Source organism: Anopheles coustani, chromosome X, assembly GCF_943734705.1.
Source record: "Anopheles coustani chromosome X, idAnoCousDA_361_x.2, whole genome shotgun sequence".
NCBI lineage: Eukaryota > Metazoa > Arthropoda > Insecta > Diptera > Culicidae > Anopheles > Anopheles coustani.
In genome coordinates this window covers 1078856-1090476 of record NC_071290.1, presented here as the reverse complement: position 1 = coordinate 1090476, position 11621 = coordinate 1078856, and the positions used below count along the sequence as shown (strand labels likewise).

General features: G+C 44.8%; 5 protein-coding genes and 1 long non-coding RNA gene across 9 annotated transcripts; 3 read left to right on the top strand and 3 right to left on the bottom strand.

The window, feature by feature from the left end:
- Positions 1–162: 162 nt before the first annotated feature.
- On the top strand, positions 163–960 carry LOC131269786 (uncharacterized). Its single transcript, XR_009179016.1, has 4 exons — positions 163–274; positions 341–475; positions 560–763; positions 841–960. It is a non-coding gene; the product is annotated as an uncharacterized LOC131269786 (long non-coding RNA).
- A 47-nt stretch (positions 961–1007) lies between these two features.
- On the bottom strand, positions 1008–1644 carry LOC131269780 (translocator protein). The gene is made up of 2 exons (XM_058272295.1): positions 1321–1644; positions 1008–1220 (listed from the first exon to the last, which is right to left on the bottom strand). Exons 1-2 carry the CDS (start codon positions 1642–1644, stop codon positions 1014–1016), a joined length of 531 nt encoding a protein of 176 aa, XP_058128278.1. The 3' UTR covers positions 1008–1013.
- A 660-nt stretch (positions 1645–2304) lies between these two features.
- On the bottom strand, positions 2305–3301 carry LOC131269779 (peroxiredoxin-2). The gene is made up of 3 exons (XM_058272294.1): positions 3163–3301; positions 2897–3093; positions 2305–2819 (listed from the first exon to the last, which is right to left on the bottom strand). The coding sequence occupies exons 1-3, from the start codon at positions 3193–3195 to the stop codon at positions 2357–2359; spliced, it is 693 nt and encodes a 230-aa protein (XP_058128277.1). The 5' UTR covers positions 3196–3301; the 3' UTR covers positions 2305–2356.
- A 464-nt stretch (positions 3302–3765) lies between these two features.
- LOC131269782 (small ribosomal subunit protein eS10B) lies at positions 3766–4922 on the top strand. 2 transcript variants are annotated; one of them, XM_058272297.1, is made up of 3 exons: positions 3766–3854; positions 4182–4626; positions 4721–4922. In XM_058272297.1, exons 2-3 carry the CDS (start codon positions 4186–4188, stop codon positions 4751–4753), a joined length of 474 nt encoding a protein of 157 aa, XP_058128280.1. In that variant the 5' UTR covers positions 3766–3854; positions 4182–4185; the 3' UTR covers positions 4754–4922. The 2 variants fall into 2 exon arrangements, with proteins under 2 accessions (XP_058128280.1, XP_058128279.1); XM_058272296.1 differs by having other exon boundaries at positions 3767–3854; positions 4186–4626.
- A 1029-nt stretch (positions 4923–5951) lies between these two features.
- On the bottom strand, positions 5952–8304 carry LOC131269770 (sin3 histone deacetylase corepressor complex component SDS3-like). Of its 3 annotated transcripts, none has more exons than XM_058272284.1 (4): positions 8197–8293; positions 7554–7802; positions 6737–7494; positions 5952–6646 (listed from the first exon to the last, which is right to left on the bottom strand). In XM_058272284.1, exons 2-4 carry the CDS (start codon positions 7657–7659, stop codon positions 6341–6343), a joined length of 1170 nt encoding a protein of 389 aa, XP_058128267.1. In that variant the 5' UTR covers positions 7660–7802; positions 8197–8293; the 3' UTR covers positions 5952–6340. The 3 variants fall into 3 exon arrangements, with proteins under 3 accessions (XP_058128267.1, XP_058128266.1, XP_058128268.1); XM_058272283.1 differs by having other exon boundaries at positions 7554–8112; positions 8197–8267; XM_058272285.1 differs by having other exon boundaries at positions 5952–6604; positions 7554–8304.
- A 478-nt stretch (positions 8305–8782) lies between these two features.
- LOC131269754 (protein SPT2 homolog) lies at positions 8783–11598 on the top strand. Its single transcript, XM_058272262.1, has 2 exons — positions 8783–9087; positions 9264–11598. The coding sequence occupies exons 1-2, from the start codon at positions 9022–9024 to the stop codon at positions 11370–11372; spliced, it is 2175 nt and encodes a 724-aa protein (XP_058128245.1). The 5' UTR covers positions 8783–9021; the 3' UTR covers positions 11373–11598.
- Positions 11599–11621: the final 23 nt, after the last annotated feature.

The following is an 11621-nucleotide window of genomic DNA, read 5'->3' as shown; positions in this document are numbered from 1 at the left end:
GTGCGCGTGGTTATTTATTGTTTTTAATATTTTAATGAAAAATGTATTACAGGCTTTACTACAATACGGAGGGGTAAAATAGATGACAGTCTTGTTTACTGTCATAAGAACCTTGGTATACATGGGTACAATGTATAGTGTTTATTTATACCGATATTTTTGGAAAAAACGGCCGAAATAAATTGGGAATCGCCGGAATTCCTTGAGAAAGCGTAATCTCAACCACCACAAAATGATTGCTACGATACTAACCAGCTAAGGGCTGCTGTTGCGGGTACCAAGAAAACTAGAAACATCATACGATCAAAATCAACCTAACAAATGCTTCCGATCGTTCTAGTTTACTTAAACACGGTTAAACGCATTCAATCGCCGGTTTTTTGAACAACATACAGAATGTACAGCCTTGATAATGATACACCGATAGAGCTCAAAGAAAATCCGTTCGCAAAGGAGAAAATGCAGTCTATATTGTGTAAGTATAACATATGTTGATTGTGTTGATTGATATCAATCCGTGCTATAAAAATGACCAACCATCTCCCTATCCCAATTCCAGAGCCTGTACATTGGTCGTCTGTATGGAAAGCATATTACGGGATTATGCAGATCATCAAGGCACAAAACGTTGGTTTTATGCCAACCTACCACACAGCCGTAGATTTTCTGAACGACTCAAAATTATTCGATCCGGAAAAGGTTGTCCGACCTCATAAGTTCTAAGCACGTATCGCCAAATTCATGCAGTTCAGTTTGATTGCCAGTAAGTTGTTAAACAAATGGTTCTGGATCTGCTCCAACCAGGGTAATAATTTATTTGGTTCTATTCTATTTTGTCAGATATCTTGATGAAGTACTATTGTCGGAATTTATATTTCTACCACTGTATCGATTGGTTGTAATTATTGCCGTAAACCCACTGCTCAATGAAATTTTCGTTCGCATTTTATTGAAAGGGTAGTCATAATACTCCAATTTAAAAATCTCCCACCAAAAGGTCAAACTTGTAAAGATTAGTTGCTCTTTTCGTGCACTTCCTCAATCGTCGCAGTGGATTCTTTAGGGGGATTTAATTTATAAATGCTGTAATTCAACACGCTGGCAAATGCACACCAGGCAAAGTAGGGAACAAAGAGGTATCCTGCCAGTTTGTTAACCTGATAGAAAGCCACGCCGGTAGCAGCCACAGATCCAGTTAGTGCAAGTATCTCAACAACGCTCTATGGACGATTCAATGAAAAATAATGGAAAAAGATAATGGTTAATTGTTTGATTAACTAGGGGTAAGACAGATATCAGTTTATGCGAATGTTGGCGTACCCATTTGAGTTGATGCATGCCGAAAAATATCGGCGTCCAGGCCCAGTTTAATGCCAGCTGCGTGCCGTACAGGATCAGTGGTCCTCTCGCCGCTCCATCGAAGCCGCCACCAGTTTTCCAGACCAAGTACGAGGCATAGCCCATGCCAGCGTACAAGGATGTCCAAACAGGTCCAAATACCCAGTTCGGTGGTCGGAACGAGGGAAAATTGAGATTTCTGTACCAACCATCGATTTGCGTTTTGGTTAGATAGCCATTAACAAAACCACCAAGCTGAGGTAGTACAACTGCACCAGCTACTTTCACTATCTCCGACTTCTGCATTTTAGTTCGTTCGCTAAACAACTGACTGTCTGCTTGTGGCGACTTGACTGAGAGGTAACTTTTCCCGGCGCGATAAAATCAAATGGTACGAAGAAAATAAATAAAGCGGATGTGTGTACTCCTCTTAAGATTAGTCTCGTTATCTTGCCGAAAGTTACTTTGCAGTTTGACGATTATGACTCGACTATTTCACAACCGCGTACCGGGATGACGAATGTTGCGTTATTTTATGCAGCTGTGTGTGTGGTACAGGCACAGCTCTTGAAACGGGCGGACAACAAAATTGGTAATGTCAATAATTAACCAGTGGTTGGGAATTGAATTAGAAATGGTCATCTATAACGAGCATATTCAGAAGGTACGAAAATAAAACAAAATAAATAATCTTAGCGAATAGTGTTTCATGAGCGTGAATCTACCTAAGCAATTTGTTCCATGGCTAGTATGTAGGAGCAGCTTATGATTTGAGTAGTTGATAATTTCGTAAAGGTAATTAAATGAAATAGAAAAATAGCGTTTACAAAGCAATCTATCAATTATGACTGTATCCACACAGTTAGGCACCAACTAAACCTATGAAATGGAAATTACGTAACAAAAGCAGGGAGAAGTAGATAGATGTCTTACACTATCTGAACAAACAAAATAAGTGTTCGAGACTCCGCTTTTAATCACCTGTATTTCGTATTGTGCAAATACATCTCAACAAAATCTATTTATTTTGTTTTTCAAAATATTCGCGCGACTCTTTCGGATTTGGTTTGATTGTGGCGGCATTTGCGTTCGGTTCCCAGTTGGCCGGACACACTTCTCCGTGCTTTTCAACAAACTGGAATGCTTTGATCAATCTTATGGTTTCGTCAACTGACCGTCCGACCGGCAAATCGTTAATCGTTATCTGACGCACAACGCCGTTTGGGTCGATGATGAATAAACCGCGTAGGGATATACCCTCCTCCAGCAGCACGCCGTAATCGGCCGATATTTTCTTCGTGAGGTCTGCCAGCAACGGATATTCCAGCTTACCAAGCCCGCCTGCCTTCCGTGGCGTGTTAACCCATGCAAGATGCGAGAAGTGTGAATCTACCGAAACACCCACAACTTCCGTGTTCAGTGCTTTAAAATCTTGGATACGATCACTAAATGCAATAATCTCGGTAGGACAGACAAACGTGCTGTTGATGACAAAAATAGGAAAACAGGTAAATTATAAAACATCCACACCTTTTACCGATATGTTTACGATGCGTACAAATCTAACGGGTAAAAGAAAAGGACCAAATATTTTCCACGGTAGTCCTCCAGCTTAATTTCACGAAAATCGTTGTTGATAACAGCAGTCCCTTTGAACGATGGTGCTGGCTTTTGAACCTGAGCTGCAGCCAAGACCCGGCTCGTATGCATCAGACTAGATTGCCGGAAGCCGACTCCGGAAGAAACCCGCAGGCACTGCGATGAAAACAAATCGTGTCAAGCGTTGTATATTATGCGCATAACATTGCTAATATTGATACTTACAGCTTGGATGAGGTTACGGGATATGAACGACATTTTGTGTTGTTTTTAGGACGAGATCAGAGTATTTCAATTCACTTTTCTCTGCTGCGGACGATTCGTACGGACAGAGAATATTTAGATCATGACCAAGGCTACCGGGGCGAAGAACTATTTCAAAAGGTTGGATCGTCACATTTCTTGAGTTTGACAAGTACAAACTTCATTTCCTGTAGTTACGTAGATTCGTGTAAAAACATACTGTCGATAACACTTTTAGAGCATTTATTTATATTCAACATACATTATACTTTGATGAGCTTATTTGTTCAGTTTGTTTAATGAAGATTTTCAAGTTGAATCATACGATTGATCAATTTCAATGTGCTGATCTGTCAATTGGCTCGATTTGAAAGTTGAGATGGAATGCATTTGCAAAAATCATTATTTTTACTGGTGGTTGGAGAAGGTTTATTTTATATTCCTGTTTTTCAATAATCCAATAAATTCATTAAAACTGGATAAAGAAGATCAACGCCAAGATGTATATAATTCTCCTTATTGCAAACGTCAAACTTACCGGAAACGTGTTGTATGAAGCGCGTATCATAGACTCATCCGTGTTGAAGGCTGTCAAAGTTTGCTAGTTGATGCCGTGCCGTCGTTCTTTCTCTTCCGGCAATTGTAGCGAGCTGTCGTGACATTCTCTATCCAAGGTAATAGAAAATTGTTTAAAATGTACGGGAAAAGGCGACAAAACGTGCACTATTCATACCAATGGTTTCCTGGTAACAGTGATTCGTGAATGAACGGTGATTTTAGCGCCTGTGACGAGTGAATCTGTTGAAAAATCCGATTGAAAATGTAGTCTGCTATGCGTTGCCTTACGAACGCGGCATGTAATGTTTGCACCAACCCTTACCTACATTTTCGATTGTTCGTATAATTAGGCGCGACTTTACCGATGCCAAAGTGATTAATTGTGATATTTTGTTCTTTACCTGTTTTTCACGTGCACCGATACGGATACAACCTACATCAAGAAAGATGTTCATGCCCAAAGCACACCGAGTCGCCATCTACGAGTACCTCTTCAAGGAAGGAGTGCTGGTAGCACAGAAGGATTTCTATGCCCCAAAGCATCCCGAACTGGAGACCATTCCCAACCTCCATGTCATCAAGACGATGCAATCGCTGAAGTCCAAGAACTTCGTGAAGGAGCAGTTCGCCTGGCGCCACTACTATTGGTACCTTACCAACGAGGGTATTGAATATCTTCGTGCGTACCTGCACCTTCCTTCGGAGATTGTGCCCTCCACCTTGAAGCGCGCTGCCCGCTCGGAGCCACAGCGTGCCCGCACACAGGCTGGACCGCGTCCGGATGGACCCAAGAGCGGAGAGGACCGACAGGCTTACCGTCGTATGCAGCAGGCTGGTCCAGGCGACAAGAAGGGAGATGTCGGCGCTGGAGCAGGCGATCTTGAATTCGTAAGTGATCAGTTCCTCAGTTTGATCTGTTTGAGTAATCTATTTGTAGTATTTTACTGTAGAAAACTAAACTTTTTGATTTTTATCTTTTCAGCGTGGCGGTTTCGGTCGCGGTAGTCGCCTGTAAATTTGTTTAAATTCTACGTTTTTGGTGACGATATATTTTCGACGTCGGACGTGACGGCTTTTTTTTGGTGCATTGAAATACATGCATCGTGAAGTGGTGAGCAGGCGGTTCTGCTTAATGGAGCTAAATAAAGTGTAAATTGAGCGATAGACTTATCGCTATCAATTAACCTACTGAGTGATTTGTAGTATGCTTGCGTGGTCTCGACATGAAACACCGTTTTGGCAAGATTGGTTCGGAAAGCGAATGCGGCAGCTGCTCGAGTAGTTCGGACATATCAATTACAGGCGATCGATCTCCCTTCAACCTTATTTCTTCAATCAAACTATTGTCCATCAGAACTGTACGGCTTCTATTTAAAAGTATCAAGCTCAACAAATGAATGGTTCGTATTTGTATGGATTGTATGGATAAGTATGAACATAGATTATTCAGAGCTAAACCAAAACCTTGTTATCAAGGGTGATTTCACGATGTTTTTACGAAACAAACTGATTTGTTATAGAATATCATAACAGTTAAAAGTATAATTTTCCAAAAGTTCACTCAATTTTCCTTTGTAGATGTCTCCAATATTGCTCCATTGAGTTAAAAGCGATATTTTGTCTCTAATACCTTTTATTCGATGTATTGTTATGGCGAGATTCATTCGCGGATTAGGATGAAATTACTAAACAATTTATCCAATTTACAGAGCCTGAGAGCAACAGGGGTTACACCCTTCAGCAAAGGATAAAGGTTTCTACGCAAACACTTTTTTCAACTAGTTAACGTTTCATGAAAATCTGCGAAGAACGTATAATCGTACATGCTCTAATATATCTAATATATAATAGTAGCAAGCTAGAATCGGACATCGTTGAATTTTCAAACCAACGGTTCGTAGAGTTTGGTCGTACATGAAAAAATGAATTTGAACTGAGCCTTATTGCCAGAAACGATGTTGATGTATATATTTTCGGACTGTGCATTTGTCAATTGATTAATTCAATAAGTTTTTTATAAACATGACTTTAATTCATTGTCTTGTTGTAATGATGATTCGTCTTTTGATTGGGAAGAAATTAACGATTCAAAGAGGTCGATGAGAACTTGAGTGTGCCATAAGAATGATAAAAAGAAGAGCCCTACTTTAAACGGTTATTTAACTATTTCATCATATCAATTTGTTCAAATTAAATATAGTAATGTTGAATGCTAGAATTGGAAATAAGGAAATTTATTAACACTCTGACGGCCGGGTACATCTATAGATGTAATGGCTCCGTTTCAGTTTACATCCGATCACATCATTTTGGTGTGCTGTCAACGCTGTCTCCCGACACGCACCACAGACCACTGGATATAAGCAAATATCAAATGGAAAGTAAACAAATTTCACAGGGCGCGTTGCTGTTCGTATGTAAATACTAATAAAGATTGAAAAGAATCGAACAGGTCGGCCAGATACGGAGGAACTAGTGCAAACGCTCCAGTCGCAAAGCGTTGCGACACCGTAAATTGTCCGGCCGTTAAAGTGTTAACTAAAATGCTCGATAGAGTTGAGAATAATATGCTGACAAGAGCTACGCTATGCTGCACGTTAAATTAGTTGGCACGTCGCTTGATGGAAACTTTTCCTCGGCGTAGGTGAGAAAGAAAGATGCGCACCTTTTGGCCGTCTGATGTTTTCTTCACGCAAATGCCATCGACGCCAATCGCTGATATATTCCCCGAGAATCGAGAAATGTCTTTTCCTTCGACATATACTGGTTGACCACGGTGAAACCAACGGCGTTCATACCACAGCTTACCATCCTCGATGCGTGTCTCACTCAAAGGTTGCTGCTGCTGCTGCAAGGATGAAGGCGACTGTGTTCGAGAGCTGGATGGCTGTGTATGGGAACTTTGGTTCTGGAAGATAAGGAAAGAAAAGCATTCAATTACATGAACAATGTACCGTAACACATTAAACGCATTTCAGTGCAGCGCAATATTGCTTACTGTTTGAGATCCGCTTGCGTACACATCTGATGTTGAAGCTCCGTTCTGATCGGAACACGGTTGACCACTAGCATAACCCGAACCGCCAGAGTTTCCACTCGAGCTGTGCGCCGACGTGGAAGGATTAATTCCACTTGGACCTGCTCCGCTACTGGTCGAAGCACCTCCGTTTATACCGTGCTGCTGCGAACGCCCGGAATGGGAAGGTTTGCCACGAAGTACGAGCTTTAGATCATGTTCGATCTCTTTTTCGTCCAGCAAAAAAACGAGCTGGCTGGTGGACGGTTTGCGCCGCTTCTCTGGCACCGGAAGCGGCTCGTTCGGACGACGACGCAATTTTCGTGTGACGGTTGGCTTAACATCGATCGAGTCGCCACTCAATTCCATCGTGGCATGCTCTTGCTCGACCATCTTCTTCCGATCCTCCCAGTCGGCAATCAACGTCTCCTTAAGCTCCGCTGCCTTTTCCTCAAACTCCTTTTCGGCTGCCGTAATTTCATTCGCACAATCTCGTTCGGCGCACTGGAGCATGTAGTCTCGGTGCAATTCGTTGAGCATCAAACGGTCTTCTAGTTCCACCGTTAGTGCCTCGACGCGGCGCAGGTAATCGGGGTGCTTTCCCATCTTCAACAGGTCCATCTGATGCATCAAGTTGGCTAGTTTGTCCTGGTACATCTGCTCTTTTATCTCCATTCGTTCGTCCATCGTGCGCTGGTTCATCGACGATCCTAACTCCGTCTCGCTAGCCTCTTCCGTATCTAAAGAATGTAAAATCCATGGTCAGTTTAAAGTATGAAGCAACCACTTTAAAACGTACCTTCCCCACTGTCGTATTCATTGTCCTCAGACAGATGTGCCTCATATTCGTGCTCGGTTTTTTCTTCTGGACCTTCTTCCAGCGTCGATCGCTGATTGGAAGACATGTTTTAGCTGCGATCACAACGCTTAATCTTTTGTACAGTAAATCAGGTAAAATATTCTTTGTCAAACGGCACGCTGGTGCGATATGCCTGCGTTGGGTAAACTATCGCACGTCCATCTGCTGTTCAACCGAGTACGTGATTTGCTGGAGCGAAACGTTCAAACCGCATCCGGTTTAGTACGTAAAAGGATAATACTTCTTCTTCTTGGCGTAACGACCTCTTTGGTCATGCCTGCCCGTTAAGGGCTTACGAGACTTGTTTTCCTGTTGTACGTGGATAGTCAGTCCTCTCGTACAGGGGAGGGTCCGGTCTCGGTTGGGATTCGAACCCACGCCGTCGAGGTGGTGAGCCCACCTATCCAAAAGGATAATACTATGCAGCTTTTAAAGGGCAGCTTGCTAAACTCTACGATGTATGCCAACCGAAATTCATATAAGACAAGCTAAACGATGCCTTCGGCACGGTCCAAGTACGACGAAAACAGAAGAAATTTCTTCGAAACGTAAGCGCTAATCGGAGAGAATTCCAGGAACTTACCGGATATCCTCCGGCTGGATGCTTTCCGTAAAACGCAGATTGTTTTGTTCCAGATTTGTTAGTTTGCGGCTGCGTTTGTTATATGCGTCCATCACTTCACCGTACAGTCGAAAAGTTTGACAAATGGTTGGCAAACGGATGCTTGAAGCGTTTACATCACACGAACACGCGTGACGTGCAATAAAAAGTGAATATGGCGACGCGAACACTGCTCGCAACTCAGGTTATGCGCACTTTCTTTCGCTAAAATAAACACTTTATCAAAAACGACTCGTGAATATTTTTTTAAATACATATTGCAACAGAAAAGGCGTAAAATGTGTACCAATAAACGCATTCCTGAGATGAGCTTTTCTATAATTCACAGTACAATCTTGAACATTCTATGTCAAACAAACCTGTCAAGCGACATGAACTGACATGAACATTTGTACAAGTTGCGGATTGTAGGTCGTGCAGCAGCAAAGCAGACTATCATTTGTCCCAGTTGTTTCGAACACAGTCTTCATTCGCAAGTGAGCAAGTTGGCAACATGTTACTCGTTGGTGCTTGCTAACATTTTGTTTACATAGTTTCTACGACACTCTATATTTCACATTCTTCGAGTAAATCTCTTCATTAGTTTAATTCTTCGTCAGCGGGCGCAGTGGTTCGTTATTTCAGCTTGCGCTTGACGGCAGTCGAAGTTGTCTGACCGTACCTTTAGCTGGTGTGACCGATAGGTCCGTAACTCTAGGGCCGGCAGCAGCAGCAGCAGCGGACCATATGTCCTCATCTTGGACGATTCGGTTCCGGATTCGTTAAAGCAAGAAGTACAGGCTTGAAATGGATTTTGGAAAACTACTGAGCGTTGCCAAGCGCAACACATGCGATGGTGGTCAGAATGGCGAGGTAAGTGAGTCAACGGGCGTGCAAGATGTAACAATTGCACACCATAAGGAAGCTGCATGGTCAGATAGTGTGTTTGAACTTTCTCTAGTACCAGTTTGTTGCTGTCTTCGTTCTAAATGTACAAATACTAGCTGTGTTAAACCCGATTTTATATACCACTTTCTCCGTTTTCGCAGGGACGGTACTATTCTACCAAGTTCGCCCCGCCAAAGAAGGAGAACAAAGAAAAGAAGCTGTCGGAGAATATAAAAAAATTTCTAGCTAAAAAGGAAGCGGAGGAACGCGCAAAAGCACTCGAAACTCGACGTAAGGCGGATGAAATGATGGCCAAGCGGGACGTGAAGGCGCAGCGCAAGATCGAAAAGATGCTGAAGGTGATCAAATCGGCCAACAAGTCTGTCCTGGACGATGCAACGGACGCGCAATCCACTGCGATAACGCAGGCCGGGCCAGAGCAACCGGACGAGGACGACTATGGGTACACCTCGAACGTGGCCTCGCAGTTCTACCAGCAGCTGATGGATAAGTATAAGAGCAATCCGGAGGAGCAGAAGTTCAAGGAGGCCGAGCGACGCACCATGTCGAAAGAGGACCTGGCACGTACGAAGGCACGCGTGAAGGATGCGATAGTGCGGCAGACGGAGGAAGAGCACGGGCCGCGTAGCCGAAAGTCGCGAATTGGTGGGACGGCCGGCGACGAGCGTGACGCCGGTGGAAGGTGCGCACGCGGTCCCGATCCATACGATCCTGTCGAGGAACAGAAACGCCGCGAGGCGGAAGCTGCCCGTGTCAAGGCGGAAGAAAAGAAAAAGGCTCCGATACGCAAGAGCAGTGGAGTACCGCCACCGCCCGATTTTGCCACACTCCTGAAACTGGCTGAACAGAAGCAGAAGGAACCGATCCGGATGGAGTCGGATCCGGTGCCAGAGAAGCGTCGTTCGGAACCCGAACGACTGATGACGAAGCGCGAGAAAAAGGAACACGACGAACGGATGGCGTTTTTCGAAATGAAGCGGCTGCGCGACCGTATCCGGGATGATCCGAAGCTGTCGGAGAAGGAGAAGCAGCAGCGGCTTGCTAAGCTCGAAGCGATGCGGGCGGCTGGCAAGCTACCGGGCATTCCTCCTGCCAGCGGTGTTGAATCTGCTTCCGCTCGTGTCACTGCATCCCCCGCCGCTAAATCAGCGACTTCGACGTCAAATGGTGTAGTGCCCACTCCGAAGCCATCGCCATCGTCAGTCAGTTCCGCCGTTCCACGATCTGGGGCTATCCTTGGAAAACAGACTGACCAACAGCAGACTTTGGGAAAGATTAAAAAACGAACCGAACCGGGCACGGATCCAAGCTTGGCCAAAAAAAGTACCAGCAGTGTAGCCCGTCCACCGGCATCCGCAGGAGGAACCAGCAACACACCGTTATCATCATCACAAAGTTCAAAGCCAAGGCAGCAGTCGGGTGCTCCTGCTAAAGTGTTAGCTGGGAACGCCGGCATGAATGAACGACACCCGGTTGCGTCATCGTCAACGACAGTGGCCACGAGTAAGAGTACGCCAAAACCTAGTGCTTCCTCGTCCAATGGACATATTCAGCGCAGCAAACTACATCAAACATCATCTACAAGTGCCTCATCCAAAGTGACCTCCTCCTCCGTCTCGAGCACAATAACGGCCAGTGGCGCAAAGGCAAGCACTCTTCCCAAACAGTCAGCCAATGCCCGATCCTCCTCCTCGTCGACTGGGGCTATAGGAAGTGCAGTGAAACGCGAGGATCCGGTGAAAACCACAGCAAACCGATCGGCTGTTTCCAGCGGAAGCACCAGGCGACCACCAACGGAACCGGTCACCCAGACGCGGCAATTCCCACCACCAGATGTGCAACGGTCGCTGAAGCGGCCGGCGATGCGACCAAACGGCGCCGGTACCGGGCAATCGCGCCCATCGGGCCACTCATCGTCCTCCTCCGTCGGCAAGAAGCGGCGCGTCATCGATAGTGACAGCGAGTACGATAGCGAAATGGACGACTTCATTGATGATGGCGACTGCGAGGAGGATTACTCGTCCGCGATCAAGGAGATCTTCGGCTACGACAAGTCGCGGTATCGGGATGAATACTACGACGACGACGACTACAACATGGAGTCCTCGTACGCACAGCAGATGCGCGAGGAGTACATTAGCAAGAGAATAGGTATTATGGAAGACCTGGAGGACATGCGCATGGAGGAGGAAGAGAAACGCCGAAAGCTGGGCAAGAAGGGCCCAGCAACGGGGGCCAAAAAGAAATAAGACCTAGCTACTGCTGGGGGTGTTGCGTGGTAGGATTTGTGCTGCTTAACTCGAAAACCCACCCGCGTCCTCCTTGGCCAATCTCTTCATAATTTATTGTTGTATTTTTGTAAGCTTTCGAAACGCAATTTTTTACAAAGACTAGTTGAACAGTGAACTCCGATAAAGTACAGTGAATTCCATGCCTTAGTAGAACAAAAATATCGATTTCCTCGTTATGTTTCTATTTGTATTCCTTTATTTTTTTCA